This window comes from Stegostoma tigrinum, chromosome 3, assembly GCF_030684315.1.
Source record: "Stegostoma tigrinum isolate sSteTig4 chromosome 3, sSteTig4.hap1, whole genome shotgun sequence".
Classification (NCBI taxonomy): domain Eukaryota; kingdom Metazoa; phylum Chordata; class Chondrichthyes; order Orectolobiformes; family Stegostomatidae; genus Stegostoma; species Stegostoma tigrinum.
Genome location: NC_081356.1, coordinates 107,891,683 through 107,913,050, shown reverse-complemented (window position 1 = coordinate 107,913,050; position 21,368 = coordinate 107,891,683). Strand labels below are relative to the sequence as shown.

The 21,368-nt window shown below is 41.6% G+C and overlaps 1 protein-coding gene across 3 annotated transcripts in view; it reads left to right on the top strand.

Annotated features, from left to right (window-relative positions):
• Positions 1-4,413: 4,413 nt before the first annotated feature.
• Positions 4,414-21,368, top strand: part of ap3b1a (adaptor related protein complex 3 subunit beta 1a) — a 308,383-nt gene continuing 291,428 nt past the window's right edge. For all 3 annotated transcript variants that reach the window (XR_007247173.2, XM_048527276.2, XM_048527278.2), the window contains exon 1: positions 4,414-4,700. Coding sequence is in view for 2 of the 3 variants with exons in the window: in XM_048527276.2 (XP_048383233.1) it covers positions 4,564-4,700 (137 nt within the window). In the remaining variant the exon portion in view is untranslated. The remainder of the gene's footprint in view (positions 4,701-21,368) is intronic.

The following is a 21,368-nucleotide window of genomic DNA, read 5'->3' as shown; positions in this document are numbered from 1 at the left end:
AAAAATATCACTCAACACTCAAGCTCCGTGTGTTTGTGTGTGTCTCTTGCTCCCTGCATCTATGCCTATCTCTGGAATCTAATCCAGCCCCCGTACCTCCTGCATCTGCAATTTTCCGTAACTCCGAAACTGTAACATTCTTGATTACCTGTCAACCTTCGTAAGACCAAATCTATCCGTTCCTTCAATTCCCAGTATCCATGTAGCTTTCCGCAGCTGGTATAAACCTCCCAACCTATCTCTATAACCTCTATCCATCCCTTTAAACTCCACTATCACTAAAACACTCCCTGCATTTGCAACAAAGCAGATGAAAAGACAGCATTAACTGAAGTGAACTGATATGATCTAATTGTCATTACGGAAATGTGGCTGCAGTATGACCATGGCTGGGAAGTGAATATTCACAGTCCAGTGCCTGGTCCACCTGTTGGACGGACCTGTTCTACAGGAGCCACTGGCCTTTCTCAATCTTGCTCAAGTGACTGTTCTCCATACAGAACTCGACGGTGAATGTTGGTAAACTACCTGCTCCACAGCCAAGCAAACCCGAAATTTTCCTCACTGTTATACAGTAACAGGTTCCAGAAGAGGGAACTGATATTTCAAGAACTGGTATGTTGACTATTTTTATACAAATTCTTTAGGGTAGCTTTGACGGCAGCCATGAAATCTTGCACGCAAACCTCATCAACCTTTGAATGTTCCACATTTATTTCGTGTCGGAGCAAAAGGAGGGATTAGGATTTGTAGTTAAGTCAAAGATACGCAGCTGTTGAAAATAATTCAGCTTGGAAGTATGTAACTGAGGTTTTGGTGAGAAAGGCAGGTGTTAGACTATGGATATAAATAGATGCATAGTTAACAAAAAGGAAGTTGTGCTAAAACCTTATGAATCAATGGTTAGGTTTCACCTTGAGTATTGTGAATCAAAGAAAAACATTCAATAACATCAGGTCCAGTGGACTCAACGGAATCATGTTACAGCCAACACAAAGTTCGCACTGTGGAAATACCATTCACTGATTTGTCAATTGCATCATTCTCAATTCGTGTTGCTGGAATGCGCATTATAGCAGAATGCCCTGTAGGTTTACTGTCATTAGTACTCAAGTACAGGAGTACAGTGAAAAGTTTACAATGTTGCCCCACTTGGTGTCATTTCAGATACAAAATACCTAGGTACAAATCTTAGATACAAATAAAGAGATAAAGAAAAAATGTTGAAGTAGAACACAGATGTTGTGTAGGGGGACTGTTTTTTATTGATATTCTTACTTTTTGAGCAATATTGTCTCATCTACTGCTAATACAACATCTCATGATTGACAATACAAACAAAATCAAATTCAATAGTTCTCAAGGTGTTTCACAATAGACTCATCTTCTCACCCGCACTCTAATAAAAATTCCTGAATTTGGTGGCCTCTATTTGTATACTTTACTTTTCCTTCTTTAATACTCTTCCTCTCCCTTCTTGTTGCCTTCTGAATTCATCATCTGCAAGGCCTAATTTTAAACCTAAACATGTTGGTGTGTTTTGAAATTTATTTATGAATTAATGGGATGTGGGCAACATTGGCTAGCCTAGCATTTATTACACATGCCTAATTGGTGCTGAGAAGATGGTAGTGAGTTGCCTTCTTGAACTGCTACAATCCATGAGTTCCAGGATTTTGCCCTAGAGACAGTGAAGGAATGGCGATGTTGTTCCAAGTCAGGATGGTGTGTGGTTTGGAGGGGAACTTGCTGGTGGTGCTGTTCTCATGTACCTGATGTCCTTTTCCTTTAATGTTCTAGAGAGAACTGGTTTGTAAGGTGCTATCTAAGGAACCTTGGTGAGTTGTTGCAGTGCATCTTGTAGATGGTTTTTGACCCCTCTGCTAAGGGAAAAAGTTTCTCTCTATCTATTTAACCTTGTATACTTTAATCAGATTCCTTGTCAGCCAATTCTTCTTCTTTTCTATTTAGTTTTTCTTCATAGCTGATTAACTCCAGTCCAGGCAACATCATGGTAAATTTCTTCTGCATTGACTCTAATGCAATCACATTTTCCTATAGTGACAATAAGAGCTCCATACAGTGCTACAGCTTTGGCCGAACCAATTTTATAGACAGCTCAATCATCAATTCTTTGCTTGTGTATTCAATGTCTTGACTATTCAAGGTAGGTATTCCTTATGACCTTATCTTCATGACCTTATCTATCTGTCCTGATGCCTTCAAGGATCTATGGACATGCACACAAAGGTCTCTTTGAACCACTGCGCTCCCTAGAGTCCTACCATTCAAGGGGTACTCCCTTGCCTTGTTAATTCTCCCAAAATGCATGACCTCACACATTTCAGGATTAAATTGCATTTGCACTGTTCAGCCCACCAGGCCAGTCTGTCTATATAGCCCTATAGACTAAGGCTTTCCTTCTTGGTGTTAACTATGCCAACAATTTTTCAGAATAGAGGTAATAACATATGAAAAAATATCAGTTGATTCAGAAGAGTCAGTCTGGACGTACTAAGGGAAAATCTTGTCTAACTGATTTGCTCGACCTTTTGTATTGTTGTTGTGAGGACAAAGCTGTTATATGGTGCACATGGATTTCCAAAAGGCATTCAATACAGTGCCACACAAAAACCAGACTTATTAAGAAAGTTATCACGTATGGAATAAAAGGGACAGTAGCAATGTGGATACAAAATTGACTGAGATAGGAAACAGAGCTTAATAGATAATGGATACTTTTTGTGCTGCCAGGTTTGTAGTGAAGTCCCCCAGGGTTCACTTTTGGAATCCTTGCTTTTCCTAACATAGGAATAAATGATTGAGATCTTATGTGCTAGGTGCAATTTTCAACCTTGTGGATGACAGAAATCTCAGGAGAATTGGAAGTTTGAAGAGGACAACACAGAACTTCAAAGGAACATTGGCACTTTTGTTGAGTGGGTCGATAAAGTTCAGTGTGAAGTATGAGGAGATACATTTTGGTACAAACATGTGTAGAGACAGAATAAAAGAAACTACACTTTTCCAAAGGGTGTGTCAGAGAATAAGGTCTGGGTATTTATACATAAGTCATTTAAAGTGGCAAGACAAAGAGAGAACTGTCTCTTCTAGGTATGAAGACAGGTTGAGTGGATTAGGGTAATTTACATTAGAAAGACGGAGGTTGAGGAGGGGACCTGACTGAGGTCCACAAAATCATGAGAGGTATAGACAGGGTGGATAGCGAGAAGCTTTTTCCCCAGAGTGGGGGACTCAATTACTACGATTTCAAGGTGACTGGGGAAAAGTTTGAGGGAGATATGCGTGGAAAGTTCTTTACGCAGAGGGTGGTGGGTGCCTGGAACGCATTGCCAGCAGAGGTGGTAGAGGTGGGCATGATAGCATCATTTAAGATGTATCTAGACAGATACATGAATGGGCAGGGAGCAGAGGGACACAGATCCTTGGAAAATAGGCAACAGTTTAGAGAGAGGATCTGGATCAGTGCAGGCTTGGAGGGCCGAAGGGCCTGTTCCTGTGCTGTAATTTTCTTTGTTCTTTGTCAATAAAGCATATTCAGTATTCTACATTTCATTAATAGGAGCAGGGAGGTTACAATGAAATTATATAGCAGCTGGAGTATGTGTACAAGAAGGATGTTAATGCTTTTCAAGGTGGTCCAAAGAGCTTGTTCTGTTTTGTGTTCATTTTAGACAGTGCAGAAGAAATCTAAAAGATTTGCTAAATATTTTCAAAATCCTGATGAAATACCAGTAAAAATTACAAATGATGCATACTAGTCCAACCTGTCTGTAGTATCAATAGTGCTCTAATATGACCAGTACATTTCCAAGTTTTTTTTTCCCTTTTTCTCTCTGGGTGCATAGTAGTAACATTATTAGAGTGTAACCCTTTGTAATAATTAGAGTGGTGATGCTCTGAGAGCATGTTCCTTCTTACATTACATGGGCTTTGACACTGAGTTTCAATTACCTTTCATTTACCACTGTTCATCTCATTCATTTCATTTGGCTCATTTGTGGGCCAACTTTTCCGTAACTTTAAAAACATATTTTATTCATAGACATATCTTTATGTACATACAGTCGTTTCTGTACAGTAGCATATGGATAACTACACACACATTAGGAGTTTGACTCCATCCAACAAACAAACCTGAGACGTTTCTTACTTATATTTCTGAGCCAATTTCCTCTTGTACGACGACTCCCTGAATTTGGCATCGTCGTTTTGGAAAGGGACGTGTGATTATAAATGTGACCTACTCCGTCTCTTACGTCCTTACCACGAATTTGCATTGAGTGTTTTTAAAGAAGAAAACAGCAACTCTTTCCCCTCCAGTTGAGCAGGGCGGCGTCACGACGGTTATGTGCAAGGGGCGTTTCCATGGTATCGCCGGGTCATGTGACCTCGGTGTCAGCTGACCTCCTCCCCCGGCAGATTTCCGGTGTCGCTCGAGTTGGGACCGGCTGGCAGGCGGCGGGGACTTTTCGACATTACCCAGATTAAACTAACTGTTCACACCACTTTGGCAGCTGGTGCCCGGGACACGGGGCGAGCATGGCGACCAACAGCACGTCCTACAATGATCAGGCTCTGGGAAGTGAATCGACCGAGTTGGGCCAAGAAGCCTCGGCAGTGACTTCAGGAGGAGGGGCAGCAGCTGGGTTCCGGCTCTTCAGCGTAGACTACAAGAAGTAGGTTAAAGAGCGCCTGAATGCCGGATTTTACACACTCCTTCTGCTCCGTTCTCTGATACAGGAACTCTTTCGTGCTACTAGTCCTTGTTGTGAAATATAGTTTTCGTGAAAGGCCTTTGGCAAACTTGTTTTTTCGTGCTGATCCATGTCCCAAGGCGACTAAACACTTTACTGTGAGCAAGTACTTAGTCCATTACATCGGTGCTTTTTTTCCCCAGCTTTCGTTTTAGATTGAAGTGCTGTAAATTATTGAGTATGGCCACTTTACAAACGTCACGTGATGAGAGACTTAGTTGTGACAGCTTTGAAAAGGGCTATTTGGCCTGTCATGTTTGCATCATTTTCTGAATGAGCAATTTACTTAAAACTATTTATTGCTATCTCACTAAGACTGTGTAGTGTCCCCTTTCAAATGATAATCTACTTCACTTTTAGATGTTACAATTAAACTATACCTTAAGACTATTTGTTCCAGGTTGTTGATGTGTTCCAAAACTCTCTTTCATCCACTCACCATTGCTTCTTTTGCCATTTAGTTTCAATCTGTGCAGTGTTGTTCTCTGTCAAAAATTGCAGCCCCAGGCGATAGTCCAACAGCTTTATTCGAAGACAACTTCTGGGAGTTCCGCTCTGGCTTCAGATGAGACTCTGAAAGCTTCTGTCTGCAAATAAGCCTGTTGGATTAAACTTGGTGTAATATGATTTTTGACCTTGTCCACTCCAACAGCAGCATCTTGTTCTTGAGCCTTCTAACAGTGGGGTTTTAGTTCAGTATTCTACCGTGTCGAGAGGCCTGTGAGATGTTGGATATCTCCATTGAATCTTGTTTAAACTTCTACAAAATAAGTAGCCCAAACTTCTCCAGTTTACCCATGTAATTGAAGTTCCTTATCCCTGGAACCACACTCATTGTTTTGTGTGTTTTTTCCAGTTACTTCCTATCCTTTTAGACTAGACCAGACCAGACCAGACTAGACTAACCACCAAGTGTGCGCACACCCCATCATTATGACAGCCTAGGTCAGGTGTGGTGTTCCAGATACAATTTGATTTGTCAACTACCAGTCTTGAAGCAAAAAATACCACTATTTGCACATTTAGTTAAAACACAATAAAAATTCAAATAACCTAACTGCTGGAATACTTAACAATAACAGACTAACTGCTAAACATTAACTCTTAAACACAGAGATAGCAGGAACTGCGGATGCTGGAGAATCTGAGATAACAAGGCGTAGAGCTGGATGAACAAAGCAAGCTAAGCAGCATCAGAGCACAATTTCTGCAGAAGGGTTTAGGCCCGAAACATCAGCCGGCCTGCTGTGTTCATCCAGCTCTACACCTAGTTAACTCTTAAATACACCCTTGGCAAAGGCAAATTCAATAAAATAGTGTCTCACATGCAATTCTAGCAGCAGGAAGAGAATCCCCAGCTTTTAGCTGTAACAGAGAGAGAAAAAACAGCTTCCACATCCAGCTTCAAGACCCCAGCAACTGCCACTGAAAAACTAAAACTAAAAATCTTAGTTCTGTGGGAGCTTGACATGACTCATTCAGGCTACTGCTTTTCCAAATTTAGGAAAAAAAGTCCAAAGCCACTTTGGGGTTTATGGGCTTTGAAGCAGATTGCTCATACTTCTGTCTCAACCTTTCTTCAAAACGAAGCACTAAATACACCTGTTAAAGCCATTGTAGTGTTAGTGTTGAAATGTCTTCAGCAGTGCTGTCAAACAGCACTTGCTCAGCGATAACCTGGTCATTGACACCCAGTTTGGCTCTGTTAGGGCTCTCAGCTCCTGACCCTATTACAGTTTTGGTTTAATATGGACAGAAGTGCTGAATTCCAGAGGGGAGAGTGAAAGTCCTTGACATAATGGCCACATTTGACTCCAAATGGGACCAAGTTGCCTTAGGGAAACTGTAATCAATGGGAATGGGGGGCAAACTCCGTGCTAGTTGGAGTCATAGGAAAGTGGTTGTTATTGTTGGAAGCCAGTCATCTCAGCTGTAGGGCACCTCTGCTGGAGTTGTTCAGGGTAGTGATCAAAACTTGTGTCAGAGAAATGCCAGGTAGTGACCATCTTCAGTTGAAGACAATCTATTGCCCCCTTGACATTTAACGGTGTTTCCATCACTGAATGTCCCACTTCGAACATCCTGGGGGTTGGCATTGACAAAGACTGGGCTTTGCACAGAAGCGCAGTGACTGCAACAGCAGTTCATAAGCTAGGAGTACTGCAGCGAGTAACTCTCCATCTGACTGCCTGAAGTCTGCCCACCACCTACTTGACATGTCAGGAATGTGACGGAATACTGCCCACTTGAGCAGCTCCAACAATGCTCAAGAAGCTTGACTCCGTCCAGGAACAAAGTGGCCCACTTGACTTACACCACAACCCCTCCTCCAATGCTCAGTAGGACCAGTTTGGTGAATTTTTGAACTGCAGCTTGTGGATATTACAAGGATTCTTGAAAACACTTTCCAAACTCATGACCATTTCCATCTGGAAGGCCAAGGGCAGCAGATACATGGGAACACTGTCACTTGCAAGTTCACCTCTAAGCCAGCCACCATCCTGACTTGGAAATATATTGCCATCCCTTTACTCTCACCGGGTCAAAATCATGGAATTCCCTGCCTTAAGGGCATTGTGGGTCAACCTACAGTATATGGACTGCAGTGATTCAAGAATGCAGTCAACACCATTTTCTCCAAAGACATTTAAGGCAGGTAACAAATGCTGGCCCAGCCAGCAATGCCCATGTCCCACGAGTGAATTGAAAAAAAATAGTATGGGGTGACGTGTGATGCTCAGGTTGAGGATATACAAGTTTAACATCTGTGGAGAGAAGGCAGCATTAACGTTTAAAGTCCGTAACTCTGCTTTCTTTCCACAGATGCTGCCAAACTTGCTGAGATTTTCCAACACACACCTCAGATCACCACACAAGCCAGCTTTCCATCCATTGACTCCATCTTCCCTTCTTTGCTTTGAAAAGACCCTCCCACCCCAGTTATAACCTCTTCCAACTTCTTCCTTCAGGCAGAAAACACAAAAGCTTAAATGCACTTAGACACTAGGTTCAAGAAAAGCTTCTTCACTGCTGTTACTCGTCTTCTGAATGGACTGCTCAAATTTCAGATCTGATGTTGATTTTGCTTTTTGTGCACCATCTTTACAATCGTGATTTTGTATCCTTGCTGTGTTCAGTCATGCTACGATCTTTATATGTTATGATCTGCATGTATGGCACACAACTTTTCACTTTACTTGGGTGCATGTGACAATAAGAAAGCAAAACAAAATCAAATTAATTTCTGTTTTTGTTTTAGATTTCTAGTAGCTGCAATTCTTTTTTCTTTGATAACTTCCTTACTTTCTTATTCTTGTTCCTGATTAATAAAGACTAGGTTAGTGTATGCTTTATTAGCTACTGTTTAAATCTGTACTACCACCTTCAATAACTTGTGCTTTCTTTAGTATTGCCTGCTCTTTCAAAAATGAGTCATTTCACACTCTTCAGTGTTGAACATCAGCCTATTTCTCGAACTGTAACCCTTCTGAATTTCTACATAATGCTTCTCAGTTCAAAATTTTCAGAGATTTATATCATTCAGGCATGCCAGTTTCATCCATTGCACCAAGATCTAGGTTATTAAATTATAAATATCAGCAAGAGTGAAGGTCTCAAAACCCACCCCTGGGGAAACTTAACTGCAAGCATTCCTTCATCTCTTGCCATTCAGCCAGTTTCATATCCATGTTCCTACTGTCCCTATTATTTCATGAGTCTGTTGTGTGTCACTTCATTAAATTATGACAGAGATTGGAGTGTTGAGTACTGTTTGTCTAATGTATTGTCTGTTTAACTAATGTATGGGTTATAACAATAACTTCAGTTTTTTACCCAGTTACTGACGTGGCCAATTTAATGCTCTGTCTACTATTAGACCTGGAATAAAAAGAGCCATCATCCAGATTTCTTTGATAAAGAGAATTATTGATTTATTGTGAAACAGCTTATTCCATCAAGTTACAAAACTGTTAACACAGTTTATAGTGTGAAAGTATACATATTTGTTCACATTATATAATGCAAAGCACTAGACGTGCAATGCAAGAATCAAAAACTAATTGACTGTACAGCGACTCACCATGGGAGAAAACACCGTTGACTATTGATGGTTATTCTTTAAGGGAAAAATAAATTTTATGGACTACTCGCTGTAAATTCTAGCACATGCAGCAGTTAGTCGTCATGTGCTATAGTCTGGTGTTTCAGCAGACAGGTTTTTCAGGAAACCGTATTGAGAAGTCTCCCAGCTGCAGTTTTCCCACTAGCTCACAAGGGTGTCATGGAAACACACTTGATCTGAATGACCTTTCTTTTCAAATATGCTTTTCCCCAACAGACATCCAAATCAAATTCCGACATATAGCTTCTCAGAAGTGAATCCAAGTAAATCCAGCAGTGCAAGCAGGATGGGCCAAATGGCTTCCTATACAGTAACAATTCTGTGAATTAGCTGAAGTTGGAGTTTCCAAGAAGTGTTTTGTTAATTTGTGTGGTTTAATTTACCTTTTTTGTTTTAAAAATAAAATTCAGCTGTCTGGCTATGTGGAATAAAATTTCCACAATCCTTCAAAAACTCAGTTCTGAGAATTTAATATATAGCCTTTTTAACAAAAGACCTGCTTAAGCCAGATTCAATTCCACCCATGGGCGACTGTGTGGAGCTTGCACATTGTCTTCGTGGCTGCGTAGGTTTCCACCGCATGCTTGGGTTTTTTCTCTCAGTTCAAAGGCTTGCAGAATAAGTGGGTTTGCTGTGGGAAATGGATGTTACAAGAATGGGGGTGGGTCTGGGTGGGCTGCTGTGTGGAGGATCAGTGTGAACTCGGTGAGCTGAAATGCCTGCATGCTGCTGCAGGGAGTCTGTATTTCTATGAAATCAGTGAACACCACAAACAGCATTATCTCAACAATTTATGTTAAGCATTCAAGAAAACTCCCAAGATAGTGTAACATGATTAGCCGTTAACAAATCCGTGCTAGTTTTCTTAATCAACTGGTACGTGCCCTAGTGATGATTAATTGTTTCTTGAATTATTTTTTCTGAAGGTTCTCCACTACTAAAGTTAAATTGACTTAGTCTTCTCGTCACAGGGTACTACCATTGATTCTAAGGAAGTCTGGAAAAATATGGCCAGTGCATCAGCAGCATTCACTGTCTGTTTCTTTGGATGAGTCATGATGCCTTATCAATTTTAGTTTTATTGTTCAACATCACCAGTCCTGTTAGGGGGTGTTCATGTCTTTGAATTTGTGTTTCGAAAGTGGTTAGTGGATTTTTTTTTAAAGGCTCTGTTTGGTCAGTTGAACAGCGCATCTTTTTTCGAAGCTTGGAGTGCAGTTACTTGTGCATGCACTCATGTTAACCCCCCCCCCCCCATATGATATTGAAAGCTGTCTTGTTCCTGAAAAGATTGCTGTTGCTTCAAATATTGCATGTGATTTAAAGTAGTTTATGATAATAATTTGAAAAAAATTAGCGTTACTATCTAATTGGAAGTCTAACTTTGTTAATTCCACCATCTACCACAACTCAGTATAAGTCAAATCACATAGAACATAGAACATTACAGCACAGTACAGGCCCTTCGGCCCTCGATGTTGTGCCGACCTGTCATACCGATCTCACGCCCATCTAACCTACGCTATTCCACGTACGTCCATATGCTTGTCCAATGACGACTTAAATGTACCTAAAGTTGGCAAGTCTACTACCGTTGCAGGCTAAGTGTTCCATTCCCTTACTACTCTCTGAGTAAAGAAACCACCTCTGACATCTGTCCTATATCTTTCACCCCTCAATTTAAAGCCATGCCCCCTTGTGCTCGCTGTCATCATCCTAGGAAAAAGGCTCTTCCTATCCACCCTATCTAACCCTCTGATTATTTTATATGTTTCAATTAAGTCGCCTCTCAACCTTCTGTCTAATGAAAACAGCCTCAAGTCCCTCAGCCTTTCCTCGTAAGATCTTCCCTCCATACCAGGCAACATCCTAGTAAATCTCCTCTGCACCCTTTCCAGAGCTTCCACATCCTTCTTATAATGCTGTGACCAGAACTGTACACAATACTCTAAGTCCGGCTGCACTAGAGTTTTGTACAGCTGCAGTATAACCTCTTGGTTCCAGAACTCGATCCCTCTATTAATAAAAGCTAAAACACTGTATGCCTTCTTAACAGCCCTGTCAACCTGAGTGGCAACTTTCAAGGATCTGTGTACATGGACACCGAGATCTCTCTGTTCATCTACACTTATACTAAGAATCTTACCATTAACCCAGTACTTTGCCTTCCGGTTACTCCTACCAAAGTGCATCATCTCACACTTGTCTGCATTATACTTCATTTGCCACCTCTCAGCCCAGCTCTGCAGCTTATCTATGTCTCTCTGCAACCTACAGCATCCTTCGTCACTATCCACAACTCCACCGATCTTAGTGTCGTCTGCAAATTTACTAACCCATCCTTCTACGCCCTCATCCAGGTCATTTATAAAAATGACAAAGAGCAGTGGACCCAACGCTGACCCTTGCGGTACACCACTAGTAACTGGTCTCCAGGATGAACATTTCCCATCAACTACCACCCTCTGTCTTCTTTCAGCAAGCCAATTTCCGATCCAAACTGCTATATCTCCCACAATTCCATTCCTCTGCATTTTGTACAATAGCCCACTGTGGGGAACCTTATCGAACGCCTTGCTGAAATATTGTGGGGAATCTTATCGAACGCCTTGCTGTAATATTGTGGGGAATCTTATCGAACGCCTTGCTGAAATCCATATACACCACATCTACCGGTTTACACTCATCTACCTGTTGTTAACCAGTTGTTAACATGCCATAAGCTCCACATTGTTAACTACAGGGCCCTTGTCTAGTTAGACAACTACGTGGTCTTCCTCTATCAAACTTGCCGAAGCACATCCCATAATTTCCTAGAAGTGAAGAGTGGTGGCAGCAACCTACATCATAGTGAATTCTTACTTCAATCCAACAAAATACCCAGCAGTCTGGATTTGTTTTATCTGCTCATATAACAGTTGACAACATGCAAGAGTTCAACATTTCAGCACACTGACACAATTCGTAAGGTGAAATACTACTGTCAGTATGTTATGGTTTGCATGCTGCCCTACATATTAACTTGTGACATATACCATAAAGACAGGGTTCTTATTGAGACAAATGTCTGGAAGCTTACTAACGATACTATTTACAGTACTTTAATACTTGCTTATAGGCATCTCAACATTCATTCTTCACTTTGTCCTTTAATCAACATTTTTAAAAATTACAAATAATATGAAGTTGGAGTTGTTCAGTTGGTGAAAGAAAGCAATTCAAACCCAAAGTAAAGTCATCTGGTGACTCATCAGGATTAAGCTCAGCATTTCTTGGTTACTGCTCTTCTGTTGTGCTGACTCTGCAACCACTCCTGTGATGCAATTATCCGCCCCAGGTAGCTTTTTCACCTTCAAGGCTGTATTGAGGATCTCATTTTCCTTGATTGTTTAAGGTTTGGGATTGGGCCACCAATGTAGGTCATGGACAAATGTTGTTATGAAGCGAATTTGTGCAACAGCAATCTCATGCAATTATTTTCTGAGTGATCTTGACCAAAGAAGAACATAATGGTGCTATGCTGCATGGCATTTGGTATTCTATCCCTTTAGTTAAAATAAAATAAGGCAAATGAAGTTATTGCAGTCTCCACATAGTAAAGGATACAATGAATCATTCATGTTCATTGGGCAAATGCATCAGCTTGGCAGGAATCGGGCAGTTTGTTCTAACAAAGTTATGGTGATGGCTGTCAGAGTTCTGTTATTGGGGACATTGGTATTGGGGGGAATGTCTCCTTGCATGGCTTTGGGCATTAAATGTACATTAGGAAGTCAGAAATGGGCTTGCTGGAGAAAAGATCCCACACTATTCTACACACAAAACAGGAGGTGGTGTAAAATTATTAATTTTAAGTATATGAAAAATGCAACCTATTGACTTGCTAGAATGCTGTACTGTCTTTATTAGTAAAGAAATGTACTGTATTTTAAATGTGATAAATAACCAAAATTGAAAAAAGAATTGAAGCTAAGGTTGAATCTGAAGATTACACGCAGGAGTGACTTTAGCTTAATATTAAAAGGATGGATCGTTGCTAGACAGTGATGGATAATGAATTCTTGAATGTTGCTGGTATGGTTACATTGTGGCATTTCATTTTCTTTGGAGACTTGTGTCAGCTGCTGCATACTAAAGCATGCAAACTACAGAATAAATATAGCACAATACAGCGAAATAGTACTGTTTAATGACATGTTATGATCAGGCTTCACTTTGATCAAAATCACATGTACTACTCATTGCTTATGGAAGACAGAGATAATGGGAACTGCAGATGCTGGAGAATTCCAAGACAATAAAATGTGAGGCTGGATGAACACAGCAGGCCAAGCAGCATCTCAGGAGCACAATACGGAAGACATTCAGGTTTTGGAGGCAGACCACAGTGGAATTGTAACTCTCTTTCAATAAATTCTCCAGACATTTAAAAGACTACACCAAGTAAACTTTCAACTAAAAGAAGGCTTCACCAATAATCATTAGATTTATGGAAAAACAAAACTGGAGACATTTTAAGCATAAATGTGACAGAACAAGGCCATACCAGTTAAAAGAAATGTTTGGGATTGATGCCAAGAAGTTGCTAACTATTAGTAGTTAGAATCTATAGTTGGTTTTTTCCAGGTAGTGGAGGTGAAAGCATTTTAGTGTTTTTATTAGAAAGCCAACTCTTAAAATTTTTGGGAATTACGTGGAAAGCCTTTTCCTACCCTTGTGGATCTTGTGAAGTTCTTTCCAGTGGTTGCTTCATGCATGGACATGGTTCTGAGTGAAAGTTGGAAGATAGCAAAAATAACGCTCTATTTTTCTGACTTGTCATTTCACAAATATCATGTCATCTCCTTCACTTGTACCCACCCTGCTCCAATCTGTCATTTTGGGTCCACAGTTGCAAAAAAGAAGAAAGGTATTTTGTGATGACTGATCAGACAAAGATAGTTACAACTTTCCTTAAATGAATGAAGTTGCATTGCTGCTTTGTTGGGACACTGCACTTTTCTCTGTACCATTCCAGATTGCTTTTTCACATTGAATTCTGTGGCATTCTCTATTGATTTGTCTGCCCCAGATTATGTACAGTAGACGTTGTGCAGTGTTCCTTGTCAGATGTCTGGAAAACTGTTTTGACAGAAAGCAGTGGAAAGTGACAGAATATTTTTAACAATTGGCACTTTACAGCAGACCTGTACGTTGTTTCATTCCTTGGTTCAGATGAAAACAGCTCAGTCCAGGTCTTTGGGAAGATATTGGAACCTAGTGACTTTAGGGTGTTTCATGATATTTTCTGCTTCTGCCTCTTGGGCATTATGTCTTTACTGAAGAGTGATTTAATGAGGTTCTTGATGTAACAGTTGAATTGCTGACTTCTTAGCTGTTTAGGTAACCTTCTGAATGCTTGTCATGTTAATGATAACACTGATTTTGTTTTGCAAAAATATTTGACTTGTTGGTTCTCATGAATTGTGATTTGAAAGCATTCGTATTTGTTGGGGCTATGTAAATACAAAAATTTTTTTCAAATCTTATCTCATCTCATTCTATGTATGTGCCCAAGTTGGGTGGCAAAACCTCATTCTCCTTGCTTGACTATTGATTTTAAAAATGCTATAAAGCTGACAAATTAAATTGACTGCTGGTACTTGTTTGATTCGTGGTCCAGTTTTAGTCTGTCTGCCAATGACGTATGAAAACGTAAACTTGTATTGTTCTCTACACTGAATTCCTAGTGTTTCTGCTGTACTGCCACGAGGAAAAAGCGTCAAGTCCAAGAATTTCAAGTGCATGTGGGCGAAAGAAAATCATGCTTAGTCGCAATCACACGTGAACACTGATTTAAGGGGGCATTGGCCGAATTAATATGGAAGGGGAAGTGGCTCTTTGATCAAACCTATTCTTTTCATAGTTAATCTGTAGTGTATCCTGATGTGAATTCTACTGCATCTAAAAATATTTCTGACTTAAGATAGCAATTTATAATATTCTGCCTCAGGTTCACAATTCTTTCTTGGTAACTGTGTTTTCGCTTCCACGGCCTTGTGTGCAAGACTGATAAAGCATGTCTGTTTCCATAGTTAAAGTTTTCCTGGGATAAGTTTTTGTGGCTTGTTGTAAGAGTCCGTGTAACTTGAGGGGCTTGGCTCTGCTGACCAGGAGATTGTCCACTTTTAGAATTAGAGTTGGGTTTTATTGTCACATACTGAAGCAAAGGGATGTAGGAGTACAGTGAAAAATGTGCAAAGTCACCATTCTCCAGTGCCACCTTAGGTACAAATTCTTGGGTATAGAGTTTAAAAAAAGTTACGTTTAGCATTATAGTCCTTTAGTGTTTAGCTATGGGCCTGGATTTGGGTTGTTCCACCTGGATGCGGAGACTATAAACTGCATGAGCCCCCTCGCTGCACCTCTGCTGCAGAACTGTCACCATTTTCAGATGCCATCTTACCTCTACCAACGATCTCATCATGAGACTGCGTTGGGCTGATCTTGGCAATGTAGCTGCCACTGAAGCTGCTGGGCACTCTCAGCAGAAGTGAAGTGCTTGCTGTATGTGTATTGTATGTATGCACATAGTGATAATTAATCTGTTTGGCTACATTTTGGACCCACTTTCAGTTATCATCAAATCCTGAAGTTTCTAGCTTAAAGGCAGGGACACTATCTACTGAGCTACAAGATTTCCCTCTATCCCTGGTTTTGCTGACCAGATAATTTCAATTGAACCTTTGGTTTGTTGTAAGTTAGGTCTTGATCTTCATCAAGTTTGAAATGAAAACAGAAAGTACTGCAGCTGTGCATTGTATGTGGGTCATAACTAAGAGAAACTTAATGTTTTAGTTGTGACCCTTCAGAACGATTAGAAGGATTACAGCTGATCTGTTCCGTGATGTTGCTTCAAATGCCAACACACCTGTTTGTTCCCATTTAATCATTGAGCATTCGCTTTAAGTTTTTTGTGGGCATAGGCATTACTTTTGTGGAATGCCATGATTAAGGATAAATTGAGATTAAGCCTGTACAATTGAGATGTAGTAACTTTAAACTGACGGCTAAAAGTCTTGACAACTCTGTCATTCATATCACTTGGAGCTTTGAATTCCAGGATCGTTTTGTTTAGTATTTTCTCAAGTGGAAACCAGCTCAGATGTCAGTAGTTACTCAATGCAGTAATAGTTATTCAGCATGTTCATTTTTTTGGTGCAAGGTACGTAAAACTTGTGCAAATGTTCCAAATGCAGCTGCGTCAGTATGTGCATTTCTATTTTGATAGATCAGATTGTTAATTTGGAAATTTTTTTGCATCTAATCTTCACCAAGTTTGAGTTTTCTTCTGTGTAATTCCTTAAGAACATTGTTTTGTGTATATGCTATGATCCCCTGGAGCCTAGCAATGCTCTATCCTTAATCCTTTTCATTTGCTTGATGCACTAGGCCAGGTTCTACGACATCAGGTCTCATGGTTTTGCTGACGAACTATGTCTGTGCCCCTTGCTGATTTGGTGTTTGATAGCTAATTCCAGTTTAGTTCCAGTTTCCTCCAGTTCCCCTGTGAAAAGGTCAAAGCCATTGTCTTCGGCATCAGCGCAAATTCTGTTCCCTCAGTAATTAGTTTCTTACTGTTCTGGGACTCCTGCTTCCAACCTTGATGTTTTTATTGACCAAGTTGATAACCAAGCCTCATGTTTTTCATACCACAAAAGGTTGCCTGTATCATCTTAGGTTGATCCAAATTCCTTATAATGCTGAAATCCTCATTTGGGCAACAAATTACACTTATCCATTGTTATCAAGTTTTACCCTTGTAGTGTAATAAAATGTTTCAAGGTCCTTCGGGATCGTGGAGCAAAATTCAGCACCAAGTTATAAAGCAATATTAGGGTAGGTAACCAGTAGTTTGGGGTAAAAGTTAGATTTTTAACAGGAGTTGAAGGAAGAAAGAGAGACTGAGATATTCTGGAAGGGAATGTGAGCTGATGGGTCAAGACAACTGAAGTTGCATTGATTCAAAAATGAGAGATTGAAATCAGAATGGTTACCAGCCTGGAATTATGTTATCCCACAGGTTTGTGGGATCAGAGGAGATTGCACTGATAGGGAATGATATTGCAGAGGGGTCTGAAAACGAATGAAAATTTGAGATCTAACTGGAAGCTAATGTAGGGTTTTGAACATTGAGTTATGGAATCCAGGACTTAATGCAATGCGTTGATGTAGGATACTTATGTTCGACCTCTGATTTACAGAGGGCAATGTGGAAAGCTGGCCAGGGGGTCTCTGGAGATAGCAATGGCCTGGATGAGGCAGCAGCAAACTTAGTGTAGTGGGGAAAAATTTGGCAATGTTAGAGATGCAATGTGCCCAGAGAACACTTCAGCAATAGTGCTCCAAAACCGGCATGTGCTCTGAGCCAAGATATTTCAACACACGTACAGGATAGAGCTCTCAGTTTGGGGTCTGTGGTAGGTTGTGAAGAGCCAACAAGAGGGGAAACCTTGGCCTCATCACCAACTGCCTGCTGCAAATATATCTGTCCATGACCAAAAGAGTGACCACTGCATAGTCACTGTGGAATCTGTAAAGACAGCTTCTTTCTATTCTTAACTTTGGAATGCGAATGAGAAAAGTGGTTTAAAACCAAGGATTGCTGAACGTTTTGAAAACACTCTCTGTATACCATATACACAGCTGCTTGTTTGGGAAGTTGTTGAAGTCTGGTTGTCAATAAACTTGGTAAAACAAAAGAACTGGTCATCGACTTCTGAAAGAAAGGAGAAGAACACATCCTATCTACATCAACAGGACAGAGGTCGAGAGAGCGAACAGCATCGTATTCCTTGGACTGACAATAACTGACCTGTCCTGGACTTGCCACGTAAATGTGCTGGTCAAGAAGGCACAACAATCCCATTTCTTTTGAGCAGCTCAGGAAATTTGGCATGTCCATAAGATCCCTCACCAAAATCTACAGATGCACCACAGAAAGCACACTGTCTGAGTGCATAACAGCCTGGTATAGCAGCTGCTCTGCCCAAGTCCATAAACAACAGCCTGGGCTGTGCACACCTCCTCCTGTCTTAGAAGCCAACCTACCATCCGTGGACTCTATTAACATGTCCTGCTGCTTGCGGTAAGGTGGTCGATATCATCAGAGACCCATCATATCCCAGTAATGACCTCCTATAACTTCTTCCATCAGGCAGAAGATACAGAAGGCTGAACACATGTACAACAGGTTCAGCAACAGCTGCTTTCTATCTGTTATCAGAACGTTTGAATGGTCTCTAGCCTCAATGTAATGTACATGCCATGAAATCTCTTTGATCTGTCCATCCTTTGGTTGCTGTGATATGCCTGTACTGCTTGGAAACAAAGTTCTTTTCTTATTTGTTCCCCCCACTGTGTTTTGGCACATGTGACAATAAATCAATCTAATCGTATCAAAAATAACCACGCTGAGGAATTGTGCACAGATGGAGCTTGGTTTGGTACAAACAGCTGATTGGTATGTGAATTGGTAACCAGCTATCGATGACAAAGGCCTTCTTGCCAGCAACTGCAATTAGGTGTGTGGTAATTGAACAATTTGGGGCTGCGAACAAGATCCAGAAGATATCTGACTTCCACCAGCTCAGGTGCTGTCTTTCTGTTTGCAGAACATGCTGCTTTAAGCATGAAGAAAAGTAGATTTTTTTACCCTCCAGTTGCTGTAAGCTTTTTTTAATTATTGAAAAGTCAAAGTCCTTGCATGATCCGGCCATGATGCCTCCTACAAACCAGCGAAAGCCTCTGGAGAAGGAAGACTGAGAAGCAGCTTTCTAACCAGCACAAGAATATCAGCAACCTTTGTGAACAGGAGCCACTCAATGGCTTTCTCGATCTTTCCCTCCATCCATAGCATTTCTTTCCTGTTTTGGGGAATAAGTGGAATTTACAAACTGATTAGAGTTTTAATTTGAGGCAAGTTGACACCTATTTGTTATTCTGTTGGAGTCTGATTACTTGTAGTGAAGCGTAATTTTTGTTCAGAACAGAAGCCTGGACCGTGCTTGGTCAACCTGGGTCTGAAAGTTGGGTAAATTGGAGAATCCTTGTGTGATCTTAAAAATCTTTACCTTTGAGATGTCTGTGGGCATTGCAAGATTTGATATCTAGTGCATTACCCCAGTCATGTATAACAAGATGTATTGACAGTGCATATACAGGATTTACATGTCATTGTATGGCACTTAAATTAATGTGAGGCGTTTTGACTATTTGACATTTTGGCAAACTCATTGGACATCCATGAAGCACTGGGGTCTATAGCAGCATCAGAATCATTATCAATCAAATGCACAATTTGTAACCTCGGTACAGCATATGCCCACTGTACCATTATCATCAAGCCAGGACTTCATGCCTGGCTCTGAGGAATGCAGGAGGGCATGCCAGGGACATACAATCATACCTACAAAGCACTCTACCAACCAGTAGGAGCACCAGGTGACTGACAGAGGTAAGCACTTGAATCAGTAAACTCTGCAGCCTGGCCACATCCAGTTATGAATGGTAGTGGACAATTAAACAACTCGATGAGGAGCAGTGACGCGAGTACCCAGTTCTTATTGGGTAAGCCCAACACATCAGTGCAAAAGATGAGGCCATAACATTTGCAGCAGTCTTAAGTTGAATGCTGGGTGGATAATCCATCTCAGCCATTTCCAGGGGTCCCCAGCATCTCTTACATAATAGTCTTCAGCCAATTGAGGCTGGAGGCACTGGATTGTGCAAATGATGTGGGTCCTGACAACTTTCTGCCAATTGTACTGAAGACTATCCTCTGGAACATTGCTCATCCCTAGCCAAGCTGTTCCCTACATGACTGTCATGTGGAAAATTGCCCAGGTATGACCCGTACATGCACAAGTAGGACAAATCCAACTGGCAATTACTGCCTAGGCAAAGGAGCAGCAATGATAATTCCAAGTCAGGATGGATTTTGATCTTAAATTTACACATTTGTAGTGTTCCCAAACAGACATTGCCTAGGTCCTCTGGATGGTAGAGATCATCAGTTTGGAAGCTGAAATCAAGGAACTTTGGCAAGTTACTGCTGTGCATCTTGTTGATTATACACACTGCCACTATACTGGTGGTGAAAGGATATTGATGGATGAAGTATTTAGTCAGATGGGCTACTTTGTCGTGGATGGCGTCAAGCTTCAAGTATTGTTGGAGCAGCACCCATTCGTGCACTTGGGAATATTCCATTACAATGTAAACTTTTATGCTTTGTACGTGGATAGGCTTTTGTGACGTAGGAAGTGAGTTACTTGCTGCAGAATTCTTTCTCTGACCTGTTCTTATTGCCACAGATGTTTCATCCAGTTTCAGGTCATGATTGTATTCCGTGATAATGGGAACTGCAGATGCTGGAGAAGCCAAGATAATAAAATGTGAGGCTAGATGAACACAGCAGGCCCAGCAGCATCTCAGGAGCACAAAAGCTGACGTTTCGGGCCTAGACCCTTCATCAGAGAGGGGAATGGGGTGAGGGTTCTGGAATAAATAGGGAGAGAGGGGGAGGCGGACCGAAGGTGGAGAGGAGAGTATAGGTGGGGAGGGGACAGGTCAGTCCAGGGAAGACGGACAGGTCAAGGAGGTGGGATGAGGTTGGTAGGTAGGAGATGGAGGTGCGGCTTGGGGTGGGAGGAGGGGATGGGTGAGAGGAAGAACAGGTTAGGGAGGCAGAGACAGGTTGGACTGGTTTTGGGATGCAGTGGGTGGAGGGGAAGAGCTGGGCTGGTTGTGTGGTGCAGTGGGGGGAGGGGACGAACTGGGCTGGTTTTGGGATGCGGTGGGGGAAGGGGAGATTTTGAAGCTGGTGAGGTCCACATTGATACCATTGGGCTGCAGGGTTCCCAAGCGGAATGAGTTGCCGTTCATGCAGCCTTCGGGTGGCATCATTGTGGCACTGCAGGAGGCCCATGATGGACATGTCATCTAAAGAATGGGAGGGGGAGTGGAAACGGTTGGGAGGCTTGGGGACCGCTTTGCAGAACACCTCCGCTCGGTTCGCAATAAACAACTGCACGTCCCAGTCGCAAACCATTTCCACTCCCCCTCCCATTCTTTAGATGACATGTCCATCATGGGCCTCCTGCAGTGCCACAGTGATGCCACCCGAAGGTTGCAGGAACAGCAACTCATTCCGCTTGGGAACCCTGCAGCCCAATGGTATCAATGTGGACCTCACCAGCTTCAAAATCTCCCCTTCCCCCACCGCATCCCAAAACCAGCTCAGCTCGTCCCCTCCCCCCACTGTATCCCAAAACCAGTCCATCCTGTCTCTGCCTCCCTAACCTGTTCTTCCTCTCACCCATCCCTTCCTCCCACCCCAAGCCGCACCTCCATCTCCTACCTACCAACCTCATCCCACCTCCTTGACCTGTCCGTCTTCCCTGGACTGACCTATCCCCTCCCTACCT